General features: G+C 40.0%; 1 protein-coding gene across 5 annotated transcripts in view; it reads right to left on the reverse strand.

The window, feature by feature from the left end:
* SELP (selectin P) overlaps positions 1 to 20147 on the reverse strand; it is a 35900-nt gene extending 15753 nt beyond the window's left edge. For 4 of the 5 annotated variants that reach the window (XM_027868618.1, XM_027868617.1, XM_027868616.1 and 1 more), the window contains exons 1-8: positions 19381 to 19472; positions 12055 to 12124; positions 9052 to 9441; positions 6706 to 6813; positions 5796 to 5984; positions 5025 to 5201; positions 3085 to 3270; positions 1675 to 1860 (exon numbers count right to left, since the gene is read on the reverse strand). In XM_027868618.1, the coding sequence (XP_027724419.1) occupies positions 1675 to 1860; positions 3085 to 3270; positions 5025 to 5201; positions 5796 to 5984; positions 6706 to 6813; positions 9052 to 9441; positions 12055 to 12124; positions 19381 to 19458 (1384 nt within the window). In that variant the 5' untranslated portion in view covers positions 19459 to 19472. Of the gene's footprint in view, positions 1 to 1674; positions 1861 to 3084; positions 3271 to 5024; positions 5202 to 5795; positions 5985 to 6705; positions 6814 to 9051; positions 9442 to 12054; positions 12125 to 19380; positions 19473 to 20041 lie in introns of those variants that run through there. The other variant, XM_027868620.1, reaches the window with a different exon arrangement.
* Positions 20148 to 23719: the final 3572 nt, after the last annotated feature.

The raw sequence follows: 23719 nt of genomic DNA on the forward strand, positions 1-23719 counted from the left end.
AACACCCGTGATACGTGGCAATGACTTTTAATTTCAATTTCACAAAAGCTCTGGTGATGACAGAAGTTTTGCCTAACTGCTCCCCTCCACCCTATACCTGTGATTCTCTCATGTTGGGTCCTCCAGTTGTTGATGCCCCATAGGGTGGGCTACAGAAATTGGCCAAGAGTTGAGAGTTGGTGGTGAGAACCTGTAGTTGGGTCCACCAATTATTACCCCATCCTTCAACCTATACAGAAGAGCCATTGGTACCTAAAGACCCATGCTATTTGGGTTCTCCTTAACACCATGTTCACCCATATATGGCACTGAAAATTGTCTTGGGATGTGTGTGTGTGTGTGTGTGTGTGTGATTCATTATCACAGGCTTTGTGCTAAAAGTGCTGTGGTCAATGGTTTGATCCATAGCTAAAGAAAAAAAAAGGTAACTCCCTCTTTTTGTCTTTAAGTCTCCACTGGGCAGTTAAGTGGCACAGTGGATAAAGCGCCATGCCAGGAACACCTGTGTTCAAATCTGGTCTTAAACATATACTAGCTGTGTGACCCTGGGCAAGTCTCTTAACCCTGTTTGCCTCAGTTTCCTCATCTGTAAAATGAGCTGGAGAAGGAAATGGCAAGCCACTCCAGTATCTTTGCCAAGAAAACCCCAAATGGGGTCATGAAGAGTCAGACATGACTTAAAACAACTGAACAACAACAAAGACTCTACTAGATGTTATATAAATTAAGGCAGGATACATAATCTCTGCCCTTGAGAAACTATCACTTTAGCACAGACAAATCTGACAAAGGTAAACACTAAGAACAACAGTTTACCATAAACAGCTAAAGTATTTACTGCCAGTGTAAGTAGAGAACCACAGTGCTGTTCAATGGAAAAAGCACTGAAGTCCAAGGACCTGAGTTCAAATCCCACCTTTGGTATTTATTAGACAAGTGATCTTGGGAAAAAAACATTTAACCTCTCTGGGCCTCAGTTTCTTCAACTGTAAAATGAAAGGGTTGTACTAGATGGCCCTCAAATTCTTTTCTAGCTCTATAGCTAAGACCTTGTGAGGGGTGGATGTATAGAGTGGAATGGTGATGGTAAAATGAGTCAGGACAGTCAGCCTATTGCTATATATAAGATTTTAGAAGATGTTAATCTAGGAGACAGAATTCAAGAGACTTGGACTCTTGTGCCAACTCTATTCTGGAACCACTGAAGGATGTTGAGAAAGTGGTTTCCCTTTTCTCATCATCTCAGGTTCCTTATTTATTAAACAAGCATCATTAAAAACATGTCCTATTTCACAAAGGATGTTATAGTATGTACAAAGTGCACTGGGCTCCTTGGAGGTGTAATGAAGGTTTAAATATTTGGCTGCCTCTTTTTCTCAAGCTGATCTATGCCCTCCCTCTCCCTTCACTAGTTTCCTGCTTCTTCATAATCTTCCTGAGTCCATACCTCCCCAGTATTGCACACGTTTTAGAGCAACTCAGGACTATGACTTCTCCCTACCCTTCTACCATTATATTCCACAGTACTGAACTGTGGAATACATTTCTTGCTCTTCTCTGTGTCCTGTCCTCCCTGTGGTTATGGAAGTCCAACACTTTTAAGATGCTAAGCCACTGGTCATTTATGCATGTCTCAAATGTCAGCCTAGATGTTAGAAAAAGGAGCAACCTTACCTTCACAGAGTGGTGGTGGAGAGGTCCAGTGTCCAGTATCCAAACAGTGCAGCTCCTGTGGCCCATGTGAGACAAATCCTTCTTTACATGTGAAGATACATGATGACTGGTACATGAAGTTTCCAAAAGGATGGGAGCAGGTCATATGTCCCTTGATGGGAGCAATCAAATCCTGACACTGTTTAGCTGAGAAAGGAAGGAAGGGAGGAAGAAAGAAGGGAAGAGAGGGGCGAAGGGAGGATTAGTAAGTGCCTACTATGTGGCAGGCACTGTGCTAAAGGTGATCTCAATTTGATCTTCACAAAACCCTTGGAGGTAGTAGTAATAGTAGTAGTAGTGGTGGTGGTAGTAATAGTAGTAGTAGTAATAGTAGCAGCCAGCAGTAGGAATAGTAGGAATAGTAGTATTAGTGGTAGTAGTAGTAGTGGTGGTGTGGTAGTAATAGTAATAGTAGTAGTAGTAGTAGTAATAGTAGCAGCAGCAGTAGGAATAGTAGTAGTAGTAGTAGTGGTAGTAATAGTAGTAGTAGTGGTGGTAGTAGTAGTAGTGATGGTGGTAGTAATAGTAGTAGTGGTAATAGTAGTAGTAATAGTAGTAGTGATAGTAGTAGTAGTAGTAGTGGTGGTAGTAATAGTAGTAATAGTAGTAGTATGGAGGCTAGTAGAACATAGGGGCTAGCAGGTGAGGGATTAGATAACTTTTTGAAATTCCATTTGAGGAGCTCAATGATCTGTCTAAATATCACCTAACCACTGCTTATTATATCCCATTAGGGCTCACATCATCCATTGATGATGGATAGTGACTACTTAATTTCATTTTTATAGCTGTGTAAATAAGTACAGAAATGTCCCATAAGTGGCCCCAGGGATCATGAAGAGTGGTAGAAAAAAGGATTGGCAATACTATGTTGTTACCAGATAACTTCTGTGTGGAGCACCAGTGGTATGATTACTAAATCTCACTGTTCTGTCTGTGCCTCAGTTGCATTTCTATAAAATGGGACTAAAGACATATAATGACAATCATGCTATATGTTTCAAAAGTGTTTCACAATTTAATACTCAAAACTATCTTATCAGGTGAGAAGGGCAGGTATAATTATCTCCATTTTACAGAAATTCAAGAGAGGTTGAGACAAGGTCATAGAACTGTAGGATCATAGGTCTAAAGTTGGAAGAAAACTTAGTGGATATTCCCGCTTTCTGAGTCTCAGTTTCCTTATCTATAAAGGGATAATAATAGCACCTATGCCACATTTGTGAGGATCAAGTGAGACAATCTATACTTTTATACTTTTCAAATCTTAACATGTTATATGTCAACTACATTATTATTATTATTATTGTAATGACATGTTGCTTCCACTAAAGCAAGAGAAACAGACAAAACAAGAAAATATCCCCATACCATGACAAACTGGAGCTGGAGCTGTCCAGGTTCCAGACACGTCACACTCAGTGGTCTCTGCTCCTTTCAGCACGAACCCCTTAGCACACTGGAATGAACATCTGGAGTTATACTGGAATTCCGTCAGAGACGAGGAACAATTCAAGCTTCCGTGGGCAGGACTCTCCAATAGATCACAAGTGATGGCTAATGGAAAAACATTTGCTGAATTAATTAAGTTACTATGTTTAGTTCAACACCAATAGGAAACATTTATTCTGTGTATAGAGCACTATGCTAGGCATTGGGGGGAATCAATGTATCAATAATCTAAGGATCTGTGATTTCATTGGCTTGGAAAATACCTTTACGTTCTTCCCTAATACTCAGAGCTATCATGAATAGGGTGAAGGGGTTTTTTGGGGTTTTTTTTGTTCTTCTTCCTGTTTTGAGAACAATGAGTTTTTCCCATCATGGTGGAATTTAAGCACATTCTTCACATATACTAGCTGGATATCTCTTGTGTATGTGATTGTGACACATTTGGTATGCATAACACATAGATTGCAACCTCCCAATACCTTAGCAGACAAATCCTGGATTTAGGAGTAGGTACAGTTCACCTAGGAATAACTAGGGCATGTAAGGGTACCATTCTTAAGAAGCATCTTTGTAGATTGCACTTGTCTTTTGACATTTGGTTTTGGGCCTTTTGTGATATATCCCACATCGACTATCCCTGTTCAATAAATCACTTCAACCATTTATAAAGCATCCACTACGGGAATGGTGATAAAACTGAGTATTCAACTTGCTCTATCTTATGCAATTGACTTATGGTCATAACCAGTTTGTCTTCATCTCAGTATTGCATTTCATAGACCTGCTCCCAATAGCCAATGCCCATGAATCCCTGCTCCCTTCCACCACTGTACTGTTGCTAGTCCCGGCTGTGACCAGCTGATCTCCCATTCATGACCAACACATTGGAGCTGGGAAGGTGACTGGTGGGTATAATAGGAAAAACTTCTCAGGCCCTATTTGGAGCCGCCATTAGAAAGATGTGTCTTGGCAGGTTGGCATTGGTGATGTCCATTGGCCAGATGCCAAGCACTGAAATGTCTGAAAGCCACGCACCCTATGACCAGCTTTGTAAGAGAATTTGCAGGTGGAATTGTATGCAAAGATAGCATGTGAGTATACATAGTTCATGGCACCTCCACGTGAAAAGCATGGAATAAAAGCATGGAGAAAAAGCAGGAGTAAACAGATCATTGCTAAGGAAAAAGAAAAACTGTACGTTTAAGCAGAGAACAAAGGTGGAGTATCTCCTGTGAAGGGAAAGTCTGTGGGAATAGAGACTACAAGAACCAAGCAGCTAGATAATGCAGTTATTAGAGCGCTGAAACTGGAGCCAGGAAGACCTGGGTTCAAATCCAGACTCAGATGCTTACTAGCTGTGTGACCCTGGGCAAATCACCTAACCTCTCTTTGCCTTAGTTTCCTCATCTGTAAAATGGGGATGATAATAGCAACTCTCAGGGTTGTTGTGAGTCTCAAATGAGATAATAACTGTAAAGCACTTTGCACACTTTAAAGCACTAAGTGCTTTATTATTAATTGGAGAGGCCATCTGGACAGGCTTGAGCTGAGTCCCAATCTTTCTTCATGGTAGCCTGAAGGTTTTAGAATATACAGTGATTTTTCTTCCTGTACTTTCCCACATTCTACCCCTGGATGCTCCAGCTCTTTTTCTTCTGATGTGTTGCCATGATATCCCAGGCTCTTGTCTTTCTAAAGCCAGACACCCTCTCACTGTCCCAGAGGGCCGTGGGATCCAAGGTTGTGGCTGAGTGGCAGATAGAGAAGCAGGTTCCATTGCTGGAAATCCTGCCCACACTCAACGATGTCATCCAGACCTGCAGTGGGCTATGGCATCTCCATGACTGTCCCACACTCACCTTCACACAGTGGGACTGGGGCTGTCCAGGCTCCAGATGCTGTACACCAGACCACTTTTTCCCCTTTTAGTCTAAACCCCTCTTCACAACTGAAGCTACAGCTGGATGGGTGACCGTTTTCCTTTAGACAGTTCATATTCCCTCTTTCAGGACTCTTCAAGGCTGGGCACTCAGTGACTAAAGAAACAGCAATGGTGAGAGATCATATTATGTAGATCCCTTGGAAGTTACATACTGTTCTATGAACCTTTGGAGCACTTTAAAAGGAAATGGACAGGTAAGTGTAGGTATAGGCAGAGAAGGCTGCAAACTCCCTTCTTTTTTTAATGTGCTTTTTAGGGCCCCTGGGTAGACTGATATGAATACAGTTATAATTCATTGATTCATCCAATAAACATTTAGCAAAACACCTTCCATGTGTAAGATACCAGTACAGACTATGGGAATTGAATTCAGAGAACGTTCCTCTCTGTTAGAGATCAATTTGTTTTGAAATGAATATTTATCTAGGAGTCCCCTTCTGAAGTTTTTACTCGAAAATCTAAATTTAACCTTTATGAGACCCTACTGAAAGTCCAGGATACTATCTGGTTTCAAATAAACATTTCTCTTACAGATTTGGACTATTACTCTTATGCAATAATTGTCATCCATTGGCTAGGTGGTCTGTAGGCCATATTCCTCTTATTCCTCCTGATTTTATGGAGAAAGTTCAGTCATTTCCTAAGTTCTAGTTGTTCAGGGAGTGGGAAGCAAATGGAAGCTACACACCTGAACACTCTGGGATCTCAGCTGTCCATTCCCCAGAAGCTAAACACTCCAGTGTGCTTGCCCCATTCAGTCTATGTCCTTCCATGCAGTAGAAATTACATCTGGATTGGTAGGAGAAATTTCCCAGAGGATGGCTGCAGGTCATGCGCATATTGCCAGGGAAGAGGTCAAGTTCTTTACATTCTATAGCTATAGGAAAACACAACATCAGTACTACTCATTCTTGACTAAAAGATAATACAAAATTAGAGCAGAAGGGCTGCATGGCATAGTGGATAAAGAGCTGGCCTCAGAATCAGAAAGACTTGTGTTGAGTCTCACTTTTGGCACATGCTGGCTGTGTGACCCTGGGCTAGTAACTTAACCTCTCAGTGCTCTAGGCAATGGTCTAAGATTACAAGATGAAGAACAATTGTTAACCTGTGTGGGAAGGGAGTTACTTCACTGAGAGGTAACTTACACCAAAATCACACGCCCAATAAAAAACAAGATAATTGGTACCATTTTATTCACACTGACTTTCAACCACAGTTTGCTAGCTTGTTATACTGATTTCAAGGTGTGCTGTGGGCCATTGCCTCGGAAATGAGCAAAGTTAGCTTGAAAGTGATCTCTTTCATTTGCTTCCTTTGTTTTTCCCTTTTTCTTTTGTCTTGTTTGATCTGTGTTCTCAAATCAAAGAGAGATGCTAGAAGGAAATGTCTTTTGGAACTATAAAATGTTTTGCTCTTTTGGGTCAAGCCTGTGTGTCGAGTGGTATTTTGCAGACAATGTGGTAAGGAGCCCTGAGCCCATCTTCCTGCTCATCAGTAGTTCTCCATCATCAATGACTTCCTGGTATTTTGCCTGTTGCTGCTAATGTAGGAGATGATTGTGGATGAAATAGAATTACACGGAAGATCCTCCTTACCATATTCACATTCTGGTCCATAAAATCCTGGGTAGCAGGAGCAGGTGTAGTTTCCAATGGTCTCAATACACTCTCCATGCTGGTTACAGGAGAAAGGTTTGCAGGAGGCTGTGTGGGTACAGGTAGGTTAGACTCATTAGCATTTGTGAAAGAAATATAAAAGGGTGTATTCTTAATTACAGGAGCCTCCAACACAAGAATTGAATTGACAGGATTGACCCATCTTATATAGTCATAACTGAGGGATAAGGTGGAATCCAGAGATCCAATGACCCTTCGAGGAGTCCTTTTTCTACCAGAGAAAAAAGACTATGTTGAAAGAAATGGATGGCATGTTTTGTTTTAAACGAAACTGTTTTCAGTCTTGGCCTGTTCCAGAAGGATGATGGAAAAAGAACATATGACCTAATGACCTAAACAAATAACTTCATTCTCTAAGCCTTATTTCCCCTCTTCCCCACTCCTCTGATCATCTAAAGCTGATCATTCAAAGAAAAAAACCTCATTTCCATTTGACAATGTACAATAGTATTTGATCTCAGTGTCCTATTCTGTGGGCAGGGAGAGAGGGTGCAAGTTCCAGTATACCAGTTGGTCCTATTTTTTTTTTTGAATCAAGTAAAGTTTACAAGCTGGGATTTTGGATTTCTATGAGCCCTTTCCCTGCTTCAAGTTGTAGAAGCTGTGGTTGTTGGAAAACCAGGTTGGAATTAAAGAGTATATCTGGATTTAATGTAGTGTAATGCAGGTAGATAGGACCTGGGTTCAAATTTTATCTCTGACACTGACTGAGTGACCATGGATAAACTACTTCACCTCTGAAAAGAAAAGATTGGGCTAACTGACCTTGAAGTTGCCTTCCCACTTTAAATTGGTACCTATTTCCTGTGAATATTCTCTATAACTTTTCTGAATCTCCTTATTTATAAAATGGTGTGAGAAGACACACACAATCTCTCATGGTTGTTGTGGAAAAAGTTATTTGTAAATTTCTAAGCCTATATAAATGTGAACTGCTGCTGCTAAATCTGAAATGCTACTGCCATCCCTTGATTATGGTTTCTCCTCTTGCTTCAGAAAACATTAGGTGTGCATTCTATTTGAATGAATCACCCAGGTACAGACACTGTTTCTTCTTCCAGAAATTGATCATATCTTAATACCCAAATCGAAAAAAAGTTGCCATGTCTGTGGTCATCTGTTGGCAAACTCAGGTATAGACAAGCAAAGGAGGCTTACTCAAGCCAACAATATGAGCAACTAATACATTTCAAGACTAAGCATTATTCTTATTTCAAACCCATGCCAAATATGTTGTGTGCAGGCAATAAAGAGGTGAAGTAAGATATTCAAGACATATGCAATTTTGAGGAGAAGTGCATATTTAAAAGATGGCCTGGGTTCTGAGCCAGCCATGGCTTAAATGGCTGAGACTATGACTAATTTTAATAGGTAAGTGGGTTTGATGAGTAAAATAGGATGTGAACTGGGACAGTTTATAAGAAGGAACAGACGATGGTGGTATTTTTTCAGCAGAACATTAGCTGAGTGTGGGACAGGATGGTGCTCCTGGGCCCAGCGATTTCCATACTTCACCCTGGCCAGATGTTGTTCACTCTATGGAAACAGGGAATGAAGCTCTCAACAGGAAGTCTATGAAGTAAAATAAAGAGAAATCTCTTCCAGCTTGGGAGCTCAAGGTAGGCTTCATGTAGGAGATGGCAACTGGCCTGGGTCTTAAAGGAAGGATGAGTAGAATGTCGCTAGGTAGAGCTGGTGGGGCATGTCGGGAGAGGGGGATGAATAGAAAAGGCATTCTGGGTATAAGAAACAGTGTGAAAAGAGGCATGGATGCAGGAAATCATATCTTAACGATCCTGGGTCTCATCTTGATCACAAAATTACAGAGCTTCTCTCTAGGTAGGACCATCCCTTGTGTCCTTTAAACTGAGAGCTACCTATTCAACTATCAAGTATTTCTAAGGAGGAAGAAGGGGCCTTGTTCATTTCTCTTTTGCAGCCTATTTCAAAGCCTTAATATCTAAGGAATTTTCTTTCTTGATTCCCTTCTGCTGCAGTATCCACTCATTTTTCCTAATTCTCTCTCCACAAAAACTAAACACTATACACCAAATATTAATCTTTCATATCTGTTCAAAAAAGCCTTTATAGCATTATTGATGCCTTGTATATCTCAAATGATTATCATTTCCTATGCCTATGGCTTAACTCCCCAACTTGATTATAAGATCCCTGCGGGCAAGGACAACATCTAATGCTACTTTAGAGAAAACAGTTGCTTTTTTAACCCAACAAACCAAATTTAGAGGAAATAGACAATATTACCCTGATAGCACAATGCCCTTTTCCTTTTCATACATGGTTCATCATTCCACTTCCCAGGGGAAAAATTTCTCTTGATATATATCTCCACACAGTCCTGATGATTTCTCTTATTATTGGGCTCATTTTCTGCCCAGTTCTCAGCCTCTTTCGTGAGGGTCTTGTTGGTTCCCACCCAGGTCCAAACATTATTGATTTTCCGGATCCCAATCCAGTAATATTCAGGGTAGAAGGGCAAAAATTCATTGAGGTATGCAATTTCATTTTTATTCTGAATGGCCACTAAGTCTGTAAAATACGTCTGACAAAATCTCCGAGAAGCATTCCATGAATATGACTTCTGATCACTGTAATGGTATGTCCAGGATGCCACTTGTATCTGCATAATCAGAGCTGATGTGAAGAAAATGGAGAAGCAGATTAATATATTAAGAGAGGGAGTAAAACAATAAATGGAAACACAGACACATACATACACAGAACATTGTAGACAGTCAAGAGAATTTGTGCCCAGAAGATTAATAATCAAAATATCCATAACCCTTTTCCCAACACACACACCCTATAGACAATGTGAAGGAAAATCATTATGCTTTTCTTTTTTAAAGCAACCAATGCATAGTTACTTTGGGAGGCAACATGGCATAATAGGTAGAGGGCTACTCAAATCCAGAAAGATCGGGGTTTAAGGTCTGTTCTGAGACATATTGGCTGTGTGACTCTGGACAAGTCATTTAACACCAAGGAAATCCTCCAAGACCATAAACTACAGTGGTAGTGCCAACCCGCATTTGTTGAGGGACATCCTTTACCCAGGAGTTCCCTATATCTATGACATCCTAGTTTTTCCTGTCCTTCTAAGTTAAGAGAACACAAACACATAACTTGGTGACATTTGCAGTCAGTCAATAAACATTTATTAATTACCACTGTGTCCTAAGCATTGAGGATAACAAAAAGAGATAAAAGATGGTGCCTGCCCTCAAGGAGCTCACAACTGAGCGGAGGAAGCAACAAGCAAACAAATCTGTAAAAACAAACTATATACAAGATAAATAGGAAATAATTAAGAGAGTGAAGGTACTAGAATTAAAAGGGTTTGGGGAAAGACTTTCTGTGGAAGATGGAATTTTTTTTTTGCGTTTTGGTGAAGCAATCAGGGTTAAGTGACTTGCCCAGGGTCACACAGCTAGTAAGGGTCATGTGTCTGAGGTTGGTTTTTGTAACTTTCAGCTAGTAAGTGTCACGTGTCTGAGGTCAGGTTTTTAAAAAACAAACAAACAGAAAACCTGTAGTACCTACCTCAAAGGGTTGTGAGACTCTAATTAGTTAATATATATCAAGCACTTTTCAAGGTTAAAAGCTTTATATAAATCTTAGGTATCATTATTATTATCATTGCTATAATGGGAGTATTGTCATAGCTCCCACTACATTCACAGAATCATGGAATTTCACAGTTAGAAGGGACCTAAATGAGCATCTAATACGATTCCAAACTCCTTGTGGGCAATGACAGTATCATTTCCCATCTCTGAATCTCCAGTATCCAGCAGAGTTATCAACGTATAGCAAGGACTTAATAAATGACTAATAAATTGAATCAGAATGGAAACGTTATCTTTTTGCCCAGAAATGGCTAATGTCTCAACATGGAGGGTACATTAGCAGTTAAGGAAACCTGATTTTGTGGATATGAAGCGAAGTTCATATTTTGTTTTGTTTTAAGCAAGATGTCCCATCTTGATTAGATCCTTTCGGGGCCATAAGTAGATATAGAGAAGTTTACATTTCAAAAATAGGAAGAACCCAAACTGTTTCATATGATAACCTCATGATAAAGATGTAAAGGTAGGTCTACCTAAACTTACTGAACTAAATATTCAATAATTATTTGTTGAACATCTCTGTTCAAGACACTGTGCTAGGTGTTATGGGGGATATAAAAAGGCATAAGACATTGGACCTGACCTCAAGGGGGTCGTTCAGTCTTTGCTGTTGTTCCGTCGTTTTAGTTCTGTTTGACTCTTCATGACCCCATCTGGGGTCTTCTTGGCAAAGATACAGGAGTGGTTCAAGGGGCTCATCATCACTTAATTTACAGTCCCCAAATGTGGCAGTCAGATTTTATACACTTCATTCAATGGAACTGATACATGAAATGGAACACAGATGGAAACGTTCGTATTTCAAAGCAGGAAGGGAAATAATTGTCTTAGTGAATTGCTTGTATGTTATAAAACAAAAGAAACTTTGAACTTTGGACCTTGGAGATCACTTAATTCACAACTCTGTTGCCCATCCCAGTTAAGAGACTGTTGAGTCCTAAGGAGATTAAATGGCTTACTTAAGGATATATGGTTTATAAGTATCTGAGTCAGAACTAGAACTCAGATCTCTTGGTTCTGAGTCCAGTGCTCTTTTCACAAGACTATGCTGTCTTTCTTGGGAAAATCATTTAACTTTTCCGCATATGTTTCTTCATCTGTAAGAAAGAAATTAAACTAATCGTTCCTGATTGTTAGGAGGTTAGAAGGAGAGGGATCAGATGAGGTAAGGATGGATAACTTTGAAATGTCTAAAGTGTTGCACGAGTTAGTGGAAGCCATCCCAGGGACAGAGGAGGCGGGTTCCCTCTGGAAGAGGTGAACAATGAAAGTAATCAGGCCTGGAAACAGCTCCTTTTCCTGTTTATAAGCCTTCTTTCCAGGCAGCCCCAGACCCTCAGGCCACCATTGTGTTTACCCCAGGCTTAGACTGGGCAACACTACAGTAGACACAAGGCTCAGTAACAAGTTCCAACATGGCAGAGCAATTTCTGAACGTTGTATCATAAAAATAACCCTAACCCTAAATCCGCTTCCATCTCCAACTCCCTACTAGGAATCGTTGCCTGAATCATTTCCTCTTGCAATAATCCCCTCTCATTTTTCTGAATTCTCCTACTTGACTCCATGCTTAGCCCTAAATGTTCGGGACTGGGGAAAGGGCTATGCTAAAACTTACCAGAGATTAAGGCAGTGCCAAAGACAGTCCTCTGAATTCTCCCGTCCCTGAAGGCTTCCAGATAGAAAACCTGAAAGCAAGAAAAGGAACCTTCTCTTTAGGTCACATATTCAATCAATAACAGTCGACTTAAAGTTGCTCTTGGCACTTTTGAACAGCTCAATACAAATATAGGTCCAGACAGTCATATTTAGCCCAATTCTGCCTTTAGAAAAGCTCAAGGGGCAGCGAGGTGGCACAGTGTATAGAGCTCTGGCCTTGAAGTCAGGAGGACCTGAGTTCAAATATGATCTCACACAACACACAACATGTACTAGCTGTGTGACCCTGGGCAAGTCACTTAACCCCAACTGCCTAGCAAAAAAAAGCAAACAAAACAAAACAAAACAAAAAACTCAAGCAATTTGTCCCAGTGGGTAGAGAGTGGGAAGAGATAGCATGGAGTACTGGGTACTGTGTAAGACTGGGAATTTTGAAGCCCTGGGTTCAAATCTCACCTCTGATACTTTTTGATTGACCACAAGTAAGACATCTGACTTCTTGACAGATAATAATACCTGTACTACCTGCCCCAAATAATCTATAGAAAGTGTTTTGCAAACTCTAAAGTAAGAGGCAGCCTGACACAATGGGGAGAGAGCTGACTTCTGAATTACAAAGTCTTTGGTTCAGGTGCTATCTAGGACAAGCATTAGCTATGTGACCTCACACAAGTCACTGAACCTCACAGCCCCCAGGCAACTTGATAACACGTAAAATGCAGAACAGTGTTGGACTGAATTGGTAATTGTCAGGTAAACTAGCATATATTAAGTGTTTATACTAGGTGTTAGGTGCTAGAGAAAAAAGAAAGGCAAAATTAGTGTTTGTCCTTAAACTCATAGTCTAATTGGGATGACAATATGCTAATGAATTATAAAAACAAGATATAAACAAGATAAATTGGAGATGATCTTAAAAGGAAAGCACTGGTATCACTGGCAGCTCCTTATACCAATAAAATCACAGATCTAGTCCAAAACCGAAAGTTTTAATGTGCTCTATAAATGTCATAATAATAATAATAACAATTACCATTATTCATGATAATACTATTGATATATGATAATAATGATGACAATAATAATAATAAAGTACTCTCTTCTCTGCCTCATTCTTAAATTCCATTCTTGAAAGTTGGGCTTGATAACCCTAATGAAAAAAGGAACTGTTCATTAGATAGTGGTTTCAATGACTGACCTTAAAAACTCCTTCTCTTACTGAGTAAAAAATGAGTTAAGAAAGTTAGTAAAGGCATCTGCTGAGACAGCCTCGGCACACTTGTGGGACTGGCTGATTTAGGAGCTTCTCTCTCTACATTCTGTCCCTGACACCCACAGTATTGAACATTAGGATCCTTCAGAACCACCAGCAAGCACTTTGGGCCACCCATGAAAATGCCCCTACCATGTGTTACATTAGTAAGTCACTTGCTATTGGTTTAGAGAAACTCTGCCATAGACTCTTCCTACTACCTGCCTTTCAGACACCACACTTCTGAGATGCCCACCTGAAGTCATATCCTAAGGGTATTTCCCTTGTCTTTCCCTCACCAGTCTCCTAGACTGTTTGCTTCTGCCACACTGAAAAATATGGCACTTTCCCTATTAGGTTTGCTGTTGTGGCCTAAATGTGACCGGTAAGTCACGCGTTTCCAGTGGTTTAGGTTTGGAGCAGGGTCTCTTAACCTGGGTTCCGCCAGCTCCCAAGACGTTTATGGATAGATTTCAGGAGGTACATGAACTTGGATGAGAAAAATATCATATCTTTATTTTTACTAACTTTTGGTTTCCTTGGTAATCCTATGTAGTTTATTTTATGCATTTAAAAACATTATTCTCAGAAGAGGGCCCTAGGTTTCACCAAATGGCTAAAGGGCCACACTTTTTTTTTTTTTCAACAAAAAAGGTTAAGAACCTTAGTTTCTTTGTAATACTATGTATTTTATTTTCTTCACTGAAAGCCATTATTCTGAGAAGGGGTCCATATATTTCACCAAATTGCTAAAAGGGCCCATGGCACAAAAAGTGAAAAATCCCTGGTCTGTAATGTGCTTGTGTGTTATCTGATGTTCATGAGGTAGGAGTCATGCATAGAAAGGATTGTAGACTTAGAAAGGACCTAAGAAATCATCTCCTTCCTCATCTCCCCCACTTTACAGATGGGGAAAGTCAAGCCAAGAGAAATGAAATGATTTGTTTAATCTCAAATAGCCAAAAAGTAGCAAAGTCAAGATTCAAACCCAGGTCTTTACACTTGAAATACAGTGCCATTTCCATTATACTTCATTACATACTTATGTGTTCAATTTCTTGTATGGGGTCCTCAGTTACACACAAAGAGATGCTGGTAAATGTTTAACAACTGACTCTCCAGGAAAAAAAATGTGCCCACACTACACTTTTAAATTTAATCAACGTTATTAACATTTTCTCCATCACTTCCGTAAGTTTGTACAATCAACAAAACAATAAATGAATTTTTGATTTGTTCTATTTGTCAATTTCTGAGGTATAAATGCTCACACTTCAAATTTAACAGTCAGCTCTCAGGAGACTGTTAAGAGTTGACTCTGGCCCAATTCAGGTTATACATAAAGAAAAACTGTTACGAGGCCGCAGAAATATCCTTGACTAGTCACTTTACAAAGCCTACCACTAAATACAAAGAACCGTGAATGAGGAAATGTGGGTGATTTAGTTCAAATCATTATTGGAAACCATTAAATTTCCAACTGCTCAGAGTACGTCATATGAACATACTGAAATTTCATTAGGACAGTTGTGTCAAAAATAAAGGTGATATGTTTACACTTAATGGTTGTCTATTACCAGTTCAGATAAAGATTGAACACATTTTTATAACTTGGAACCTGAGTTCTAATTTCTTGGCCTCTGGTCTGCTGTCAGGCACTGGGAATGTTAAAATATTGTAATTAATAATGCTATTTTGTTTCACAGGAAATTTAGAGATAGGAATTTCCTTAGTGGTGACTTATTTTCCTTCCTTTCCTTTCTACTTTATCATTATTAGGTTGTTTTGACCATTGCTAATTGAAATAATTTTCTGTACTTAGTATGGAAGAAAAAAGTTACAGGCACTGTCTAGAACATAAATTTAGACATAAATTTCGGATAAGATCGAATGTTCTTCAACTGAAGTTATACTCAATTTTTTTTTAGAAGTAATAAAGAGTAATAAAGTCATTAATTGGAATAAAGTAATAAATTGGAAGTAATAAAGAGGCTATGTAGTGTTGAGTAAAGAAGATTGGGATGAAAATCCTGTATCTAATATGTTGTTGTTTGTCTTTTGTTCTTGAAGAAGACCATGACATCAGGAAGATGATGTCATGACTTACAAATGAATTGGATTTAAGTGAGGAAGGGCTGTGCAAAGTCACCGGCCTCACTTTCTCCCCCAGAGCCCTTTGGGCTCAGTGGTGTGATATAGATCAGAATGACTGGAGATGACCCTGCACTTAATATGTAATGCTTACATTTCTATGGACAAGTCATTTAACTTTCAGTGCCCCAGACAACATTCTAAGAGTTTAAGTTATAGCGAAATATCCATTTGCATAAGAGTATCTCTGTACAACAAGTTTCCTACCCTGATGAAATCATGTATTCAGAAAAAAAAAAAAAGTTAAATGCTGTAGTGCTCTGTTCCTATCTTTCTGAGCCTAAGGTTTCCAGGGAAGGAGGTATGTTTCTAGTCAACCAACTATGCAAAAAAAATTCAAGGCAATTACATGCCAACTCAAAAGCAGGTCACACCTTCCCACCTACCACACTTCCCACTTGAATCTCTTTTGTCATTAACTCCTACATGAAAAGATGCTAACCAATGAGTCACCAAATCCCATTTCTCATGCATATTGTGTCTCAATGATGCAATTTCCATTTGTGGGCATGAATGCTAAACATGGCACCAGGGCCATAGTAAGGTATTCTTGGGTAGGTCTCTAGTTCTTTAGCTACCAAATTTAACTCTGACATGTCAGCCCTTTAAACCTATGTCCCAATGACTAAGCAATTAGGGGGCTCAGAATCAATTCTTAAATAAATCTATGTAAGAAGTTACTCTGGATTAGCATTATTCCATAACCTTTTTGTCCGTTGACATTGCCCAAAGAGTCTGATTTCAGATGGGCCATGATATAGGACAGGTGAGAGGAGACAGGAGCATCTTCCTTCAAGGCTCAAAATCTAACTGAAATCAAACCAGAAGTGGCACAAAAATGACTTTTGAACTGTTAGCATATTTAATACCCCTTCTGTCCTTCGGGCGGGTGTCTCTACTCCTCTGCTAATGCAATAGACCTTTAGACAAGGTGTCCCAAAAGTCTTAGTTCCCCGATAAGCTTTTTAAAGCTTATTATTTACAAAAGGTTTTAAGTTTTATAAAGGGCTTTTCTCTTTTGAAACTCCCAGTGATGTATGGGGCACCACCATTATTATTATTAACAAGTTACAGATGAGGAAACTGAGAATTGGAGAGATGAAATACAGTTAATAAGCATCTGGGGTGGGATTTAAGAACTCACACTCTCATGAGTCCAGATCAAATATTGAATCCACCCTGTCAACCAGACTCTGAACTTTAAAATGTAGATTTTTATTGTGTTTGGATGCAGACCAGTAATTTCATTTGCACAGGGAATTCCCTAGTGTGGAAATTGCCTCCACCTATGCAAATTGGCATGTGCTCCGTAGCTCCTGAGTTAGTTACTTAGCGGCTTCCTTGTTGTTTAGTCAATCAGTGGAGTCTGACTCTCCCTGACCCTATTTGGGGTTTTCTTGGCAAAGACACTGGAATGGTCTGCAGTTTCCATTTCCAGCTTATTTTACAGATGAGAGATCTGAGACAAACAGGGTTAAATGATTTGCCCGGGGTCATACAACTAGAAAGTGTCTGAGGTCACATTTGAACTCAGATCTTCCTAATTCCATGGCCCGCACTCTATGCGCTATGGCGCCATTGCTTAGAGGCACTGAACAGTTAAGTGACCTGCCCACAATGACCCAGCCAGAATGAGTCTGAGGCCAGATTTGAACTCAGGTCTTCCTAACGTGGAAGGCTGAGGCCAGCTCTCTACTTCTCACTTCAAACACATGCCAGATACTAGGCCAGTCGTTAAATCTCACTTAGCTTCAAACTCCTGGTCACAAAAATGGAAATAATAATAATAGTGGCTTTATCTATCCTGCAGAGCCCTGGAAGAGAGTCCTCTGTGAACTTTAAAAAGCAGAATAGAAATGTGAGCTGTTATCTCAGTGGGGCAGACCAGGAAACAGAGGCACAAAGAGATTAAGTGACTTGCCCCAGGTCACACAACTGCTTCCCCTAAAGATAAAACTAGTGTTCAGGACTCTCCATTCTTTAGCTCCAAGCATTTTTGCTTTAGGGATTTAGATACAGAAATTCATTTTATTAAAAAAAAAAAAGTCATACCAGGAGCAACTAGGTGATAGAGCACTAGTCCTGGAGTCAGGAAGACCTGAGTTCAAATCCAGCATCATACACTTACTAGCTGTGTGACCTTGGGCAAGTCACTTAACCCCAATTGCCTCCAAAAAAAAAAGTCATACTTTCTGTGCTTCTTGGAGGAAACAGAGGGAATCAAGGCTGAGTGGTTAAGAGGCTTGTTCAAGGTTGACTCAGTGTCCGAAGCAGGATTCAAACTCAGGTCTTTCTGACTCAAAATTCCAAACTGGAATATATGAATGAGAAAAAGGAAAGAGGAGGGAAAAACTCACTTTTGACTATAGTGGAAAATATAAAATCCACATTAGCCACCAGGCTGTCATAAAGAATGTTTGGGGTTTTTTTTGGTTTTTTTTTGGTTTTTTTGTTTTTTTTGTTAAGCTTGTACAAAGAAAGGATCTGGGTAAGGACAGTAATTTAGGTGTTTATCAAATGATTTAAGTAGCTTTTAAAACTGATGTTGGGTATTGTGGACATCCTGTTAAGCTAACAAATATATTTAGATTTCCCTCTTCAATACATATATCTAAAATTCACAGAAATGGGGCAATGAGGTGGTGCAGTGGATAGAGCTCTGGCCTTGGAATCAGGATGGCCTGAGTTCAAATTCAGCCTCAGACACATAACACTTACTAGCTGTGTGACCCTGGGCAAGTCACTTAACCCCGACTGCCTCATCAAAAAGCAAAAAAAAAAAAAAATTAATGTAAAAATTCACAGAAATCCCCAAACTATATGTTCCTTGGTTTCAAAGATTATTGGTTTTAGTTTTCCTGCTGTTTTATTTGGGCATGATTGAGCCAACATTAGCACGGCAAGTTCCTTTGCATTGGAATCTCATAGAATCATGGAATCACAGATCCAAGCTGAAAGGATGAGTTCAAAGATCTTGTCCAAACTCCTCATTTTATAGATGAGGAAACTGAGATCCAGGGAAGATGTGACTTGCCCATAGTCACAAAGGTAGTGTGTGTGTGTGTGTGTGTGTGTGTGTACACATGTATATATGTATGTGAATATATGTACATGTGTATTGTGTGTATATATCTGTACATGTATACACTTGTGTATATACTACATGTGTATACACATATATACATGGGTGTGTGTATATATGTATGTATGTGGGGAGAGAGAGATTTGAACCCAGAGCCAAGGCTATTTCTACTGCTTTGGAGAACCTCTATTCTTCATTTCCCTGATGCTTTGAGATCCCTGGGGGTTGGGGAAAGTTTCTGGGGGGTGTGGTGAGGTAGAGGATCAAGGAAAGGACAGAGAATGATATGACAGCAAAATTCCTGGCTGGGGTTGGGAGTGGGTGCTGACAGAGGAATCCTACAGCAGAGAAGGGAAGGGAGAGAGCCGTTAGCTATGTTACTCTCCTTCCTGAAAATCCCTGAAAACAGACTTGTAGAGGTGAGAGAGGAATGGAAGGGGCAGGTCAGAAAAGAGAAGCATGGATGTTATAACGGGCTTGGAGATTTATTGGATCTATTGATAGTTCTGAGGCAGCTAGGTGGTTCTAGAAGGAAACTGAGGCAACAGGGGTATTGACTTGTCCAGAGTCACATAGCTAGTAAGTGTCTGAAGCCAAATTTGAATTCAGGAAGAATTTGAACTCAGGAGCCTTCCTGGCTCCAGCCCCAGCGCTCTCTACACCCCGGCACCACCTAGCTGTCCACTGGTGGTTGTTGTTTGTCCTTCATTCTCAAAGAGGACCGTGACATCAGGGAGGTGATGCCGTGACATGCAAGTGAACTGGATTTAAGTGAGGCAGGGCTGTGTGAAGTCACCAACCTCACTGTCTCCTCTGGTGCCATCTAGGTACAGCTGCCAGACATAGATCAGGACGACTGGAGGTGGCCCCAGATACATTGGGAGACCTTGGCCTGCTGCCTGTAGTATTAGAGAAATGAAGTATAGCAAGTAAATCATGCTGACACTCCGGCAGGTGGAATGGGAAGAGCTGGGACTGAGACATCACTTAGCCGTGGCTCTGCCCTTGAGCAGCCACTAAGAACTCCACTAAACTATACTGAGGAATATCACCCCAGAGACTTGGTGGCCGCTTTGGCTGAGAACATGAGCAGAACAAATCAGGCAGCTTCAGAGTGGTAGAGAGAAAAGGGTCCTGGGCTTAAGCCCAGTGTGCTGGTTCTGCACCTGCCAGTTTGGGATCCTCGGGGAAATAAGTAAGCTCCCTGAGACCGTTTCCTCGTCTGGAAAAATGGAGACAAAATGAACCCTGTTCGTCTCACAGGATGACTGAAAGGAAAAATGAGAGGGTGTCAAGTCACTCTGGGAGCTAAGAAGTGCCGTGCACAATGTACAGCATCGTTATTACTTTCCCTCACATTTACTGACTTTTCAGTCATCCGGGCTGAGTAATCCCCTCACTTTCCCAACCTCCAGTCAGAACAATGCATTTCCTACAAGAAAAAGAGAAAATTGGACTCACCATCTCTCTTCTGCAGACCCTGCTTGGTCTCTTTGGTTGGTTCTGTTCTTACTGTTCCGACTACTTATAATCTCACTGCCTCCTCCCAAGGTCAAGCTGTTTAAAAAAGGAAAATAGAAAAAAAACCCAACTTCCTATCAACTTTTCAGAAATTCACCGCTTTCCCTTCCTATTGGCCAGTGCTACAAGTCAGAACTTTTGGTATTTCACCAGAGTTGGCTAAGAGGCAATAGCCAGGCCATAGATCAGGGTGGTGATAGGGGTACAGAGGGGAAGCTAGCGGCAAGGATGAATAATATAGATTCCTGAGAGGTAACAGGAATAATCTCTCAAAGGCATCCTCTTTCCTTTTGCCTTAACATCTTTGGCATATGCAGGGCATGACCTTGGAAAAGAAACATACTGCTAATAATAGTGAGTCTGTGTGCAATTTCTCAGCGTTGGGGATTTCTGGTGAGTGTCTGTTGAACATAACATTGACTTCTTGACACATCATACTTCTGGGAAAAAAGAGGGAAGAAATCAAGAGTGAGGGTAATGGGTAATTTTACTTTTCAAATAGGTTTTTATTGTATTTTATTATCATTCAATACACCATATTTTCAAATACATATATTTTAATTTATCTAAGTATGCCTTAATGTATATTTAAAATATTCTATGGGACAGTTAGATGGCACAGTGGATAGAGTGCTGGGCCTGAGGTTAGGAAGACTCATCTTCGTGAGTTCAAATCCAGCCTGAGAAACTTACTAGCTGTGTGATCCTAGATAGCCCACTTATCACTGTTTGCCTTGGTTTCATCATCTATAAAATGGGCTGGAGAAGGAAATGGCAAACCACTCCAGTATCTTTGCCAAGAAAATGCCAAATGGGGTCATGAAGAATAAGACAAGACTGAAATGACTGAACAGTAACAGCAAAATATATTATATTTTATTACATATTTATTTTATTTACTTTTGTCTACGTATCACCTAGACTTCCCTCTGTAGTCAGATCAACAACCATTTAATTAAGTGCCTACTATGTGCCAGACATTGCCTTGGCTCTTATGAAATGCTTGACGTCTCTGGTAGCATGATTGAGAAGAGAGGGACTCATAAATTACCAATAAGAGAAATTTTGACAAGTTGTTGAGATGCGGGTAGCTCTGTGGAAAGAATGCAAAATTTGGAATCTGAGGACCTGGGCTCAAATCCTGGGTCTGCCACCTGTAAGACCTTTGGTAATGGACTTAGTATTTATGGTGCCTCATTTTGTCTTTTATGAAATAAGAGGGTTAGTTGGATTAAACAACCTTTGTCTTCCAGCTCTGAAATTGATGATCTTATAATTCATATTCTGAACTTTGAGGGTACCATTTTGTGTGAGGGTAATGCACTTTTCAAATGACATCTAGATAACCATGATAAATTTGAAATAAGATCTATTCCTTATTGGGAAAAAAAATACGGGGTTGTGGAAAAGTACATTTGTCTATATGAGGTGTATGGGACAGAGGCTTCAAATGGAATTTCCAGGTTGTGACTCAATCTGTACCTTTGGATTCAGCAAACCCTAACGCCATTAATCTTCCTTTGGTAGAATGCTATCCAGACGATGAGGTGTTGAATCAGAGCCTTCTGCCAGGAATTCTTCAGGTTGCTCTTTTGATGTTTGTCAGCACTGGCTTAATTTTTTAAAAATAACATTTATTATTGTTATTAAATTTATCTCTGTTGGTTTTATTGATCTTTCTAGACAGTCAAAGATCCTGCTCATTTTTTCTCTCTATTTTTTTTTAGCACATATATTCTATCACTTAGTATATGCCTTTTTACATCCAGGATGAGACAGAGACAGATAAAGGAATCACTCTACAAGATATTGTGGGGCAGTAGAAAGAGCACTGAGTTGAAAATTAGAAGACCTGGGTTTGACGGGTCAGAAGTCAGAGGAATTCTGGCTTTGTCACTTACTATTCTTGTGACCTTGGACATATCACTTCTTTCTGGGCCTCAGTTTTCTTATCCATCAAGCTAGAGGTTTAGACTAGATTACCTCTGAGGCACTATCTAGTTCCTTTTTTTTTTTCAGCTAGGCAATGGGGTCAAGTGACTTGCCCAGGGTCACACAGCTAGTGATTGTCAAGGGTCTGAGGCTGGATTTGAACTCAGGTCCTCCTAACTCCAGGGCCGGAGCTCTATTCACTGCACCATCTAGATGCCCAAGCACTGTCTAGTTCTAAGCCTATGATTCTTATGAATTCATTGGATCTTGCAAATATTCCTTCCATCAGTATCAATTTCAGCCTCCTTATTAAAAGAAAACCTCCTTATCCAGTTATATTTGTATGCATTCTTCTATAGTTTACCTGTGGAGGACTTAGAGACCTTCCTCTAGGTCTTACCCCACCCCCACATTTGGGGGGGTGTACAGTGGAATGCTTACGCCGTTTATTTGTGGTTCTCTCGCTCTTAACACTCTTAGTCAACTCCTTTTTCAGTCATAGATGTATGCCCCCTTCTTTTGGTCATCACTGGAAATATTTTGCAGCCTACTTACACTTACCACATGTCTCTCTGTTGTTCTTTGGGTGACCTGCAATATTGATTCCTCAAAGAATGTAGAGTTTCAAGATTTATAACCATGCATCATCTTTGGGAGAATCTTTATGTTAAAGAAAAGATGGCGGTTTGCACAGGGGAGTAGCTAGGGATCATTTAAAGCACTGTGCAATTTCTTAAGTGCAATCTAATCCATTCTCTTCCTTCTGTTCAAATTTGAGCCCGACTCACTATCAATCTGTAGTCCCTGTCTCAGCTATATGTACTGCTAGACACATTCAATGGACTGGCCATCTACCTGAACGTTATAGTCTGAACAAGAGATTTTTTTTTGTCTTTTTAGATTTTTCTCATGTGGATTGTTAGAATGATCTCTTTTGTCTCATTATGGATATCAAAGAAGAGGTCCTGTAACATTGTAGGCTAGTGTTTGCTCCAATATTAAAAAAAAACAATAGTATTATGCTAAGAGGCTTTCTCTAAATTTCCTGACATCATATGGGTAGGCCATTGAAAATTCCTTGATCTCACTACATTACTGGACAAGTTTCTTTTCTGCTTGTATATTTCTTTGACAGTAGCTTTCATGTTGATTCTTTCAAACAGTTCTTACCCTATAGCCTACTCATACCCACCATGGATCTTTCCAGCACTGTGTGGGACCACACAGCCAGTGATATATTAGGGTTTAAAATGTGGACCTTGGTTTTAGGGATGGGCTTAGAGTCATTGAAAACATTGCACAGTCTCCCAGATGTCTTCCTATTGAATTCTGGGCCTCATTTATTGTCTATCTGCAGTGTCTGTCTAAGTTACTGATGGACCAACCCCAAGTGTTGTCCTTCTAACTGTATATCATAGTCTGGAAAATAGACAGTCTTCACCCGCTTGGCTGTCCCCAAGTCAATTGTTCAAATGCTTTTGAATGACCATAGATCTCATTTTGGAAATTCTGCAATGTTCTAAGGGTTGATACAATCAATATGACATCATTGATAAGCAGAAATGTGTGGAGAACCTCTCCATCAATAGAGAATCCCTCTTTCTTTTCGACTCTATGTTGGACATTGTCCCTGATAATGGCAAACTTCTTTCGTGAGCAAACTCCTTTAGGCCTCATTTGATATTA

This window comes from Vombatus ursinus, unplaced genomic scaffold (genome assembly GCF_900497805.2).
Source record: "Vombatus ursinus unplaced genomic scaffold, bare-nosed wombat genome assembly UNPS02014789.1, whole genome shotgun sequence".
Lineage (NCBI taxonomy): Eukaryota > Metazoa > Chordata > Mammalia > Diprotodontia > Vombatidae > Vombatus > Vombatus ursinus.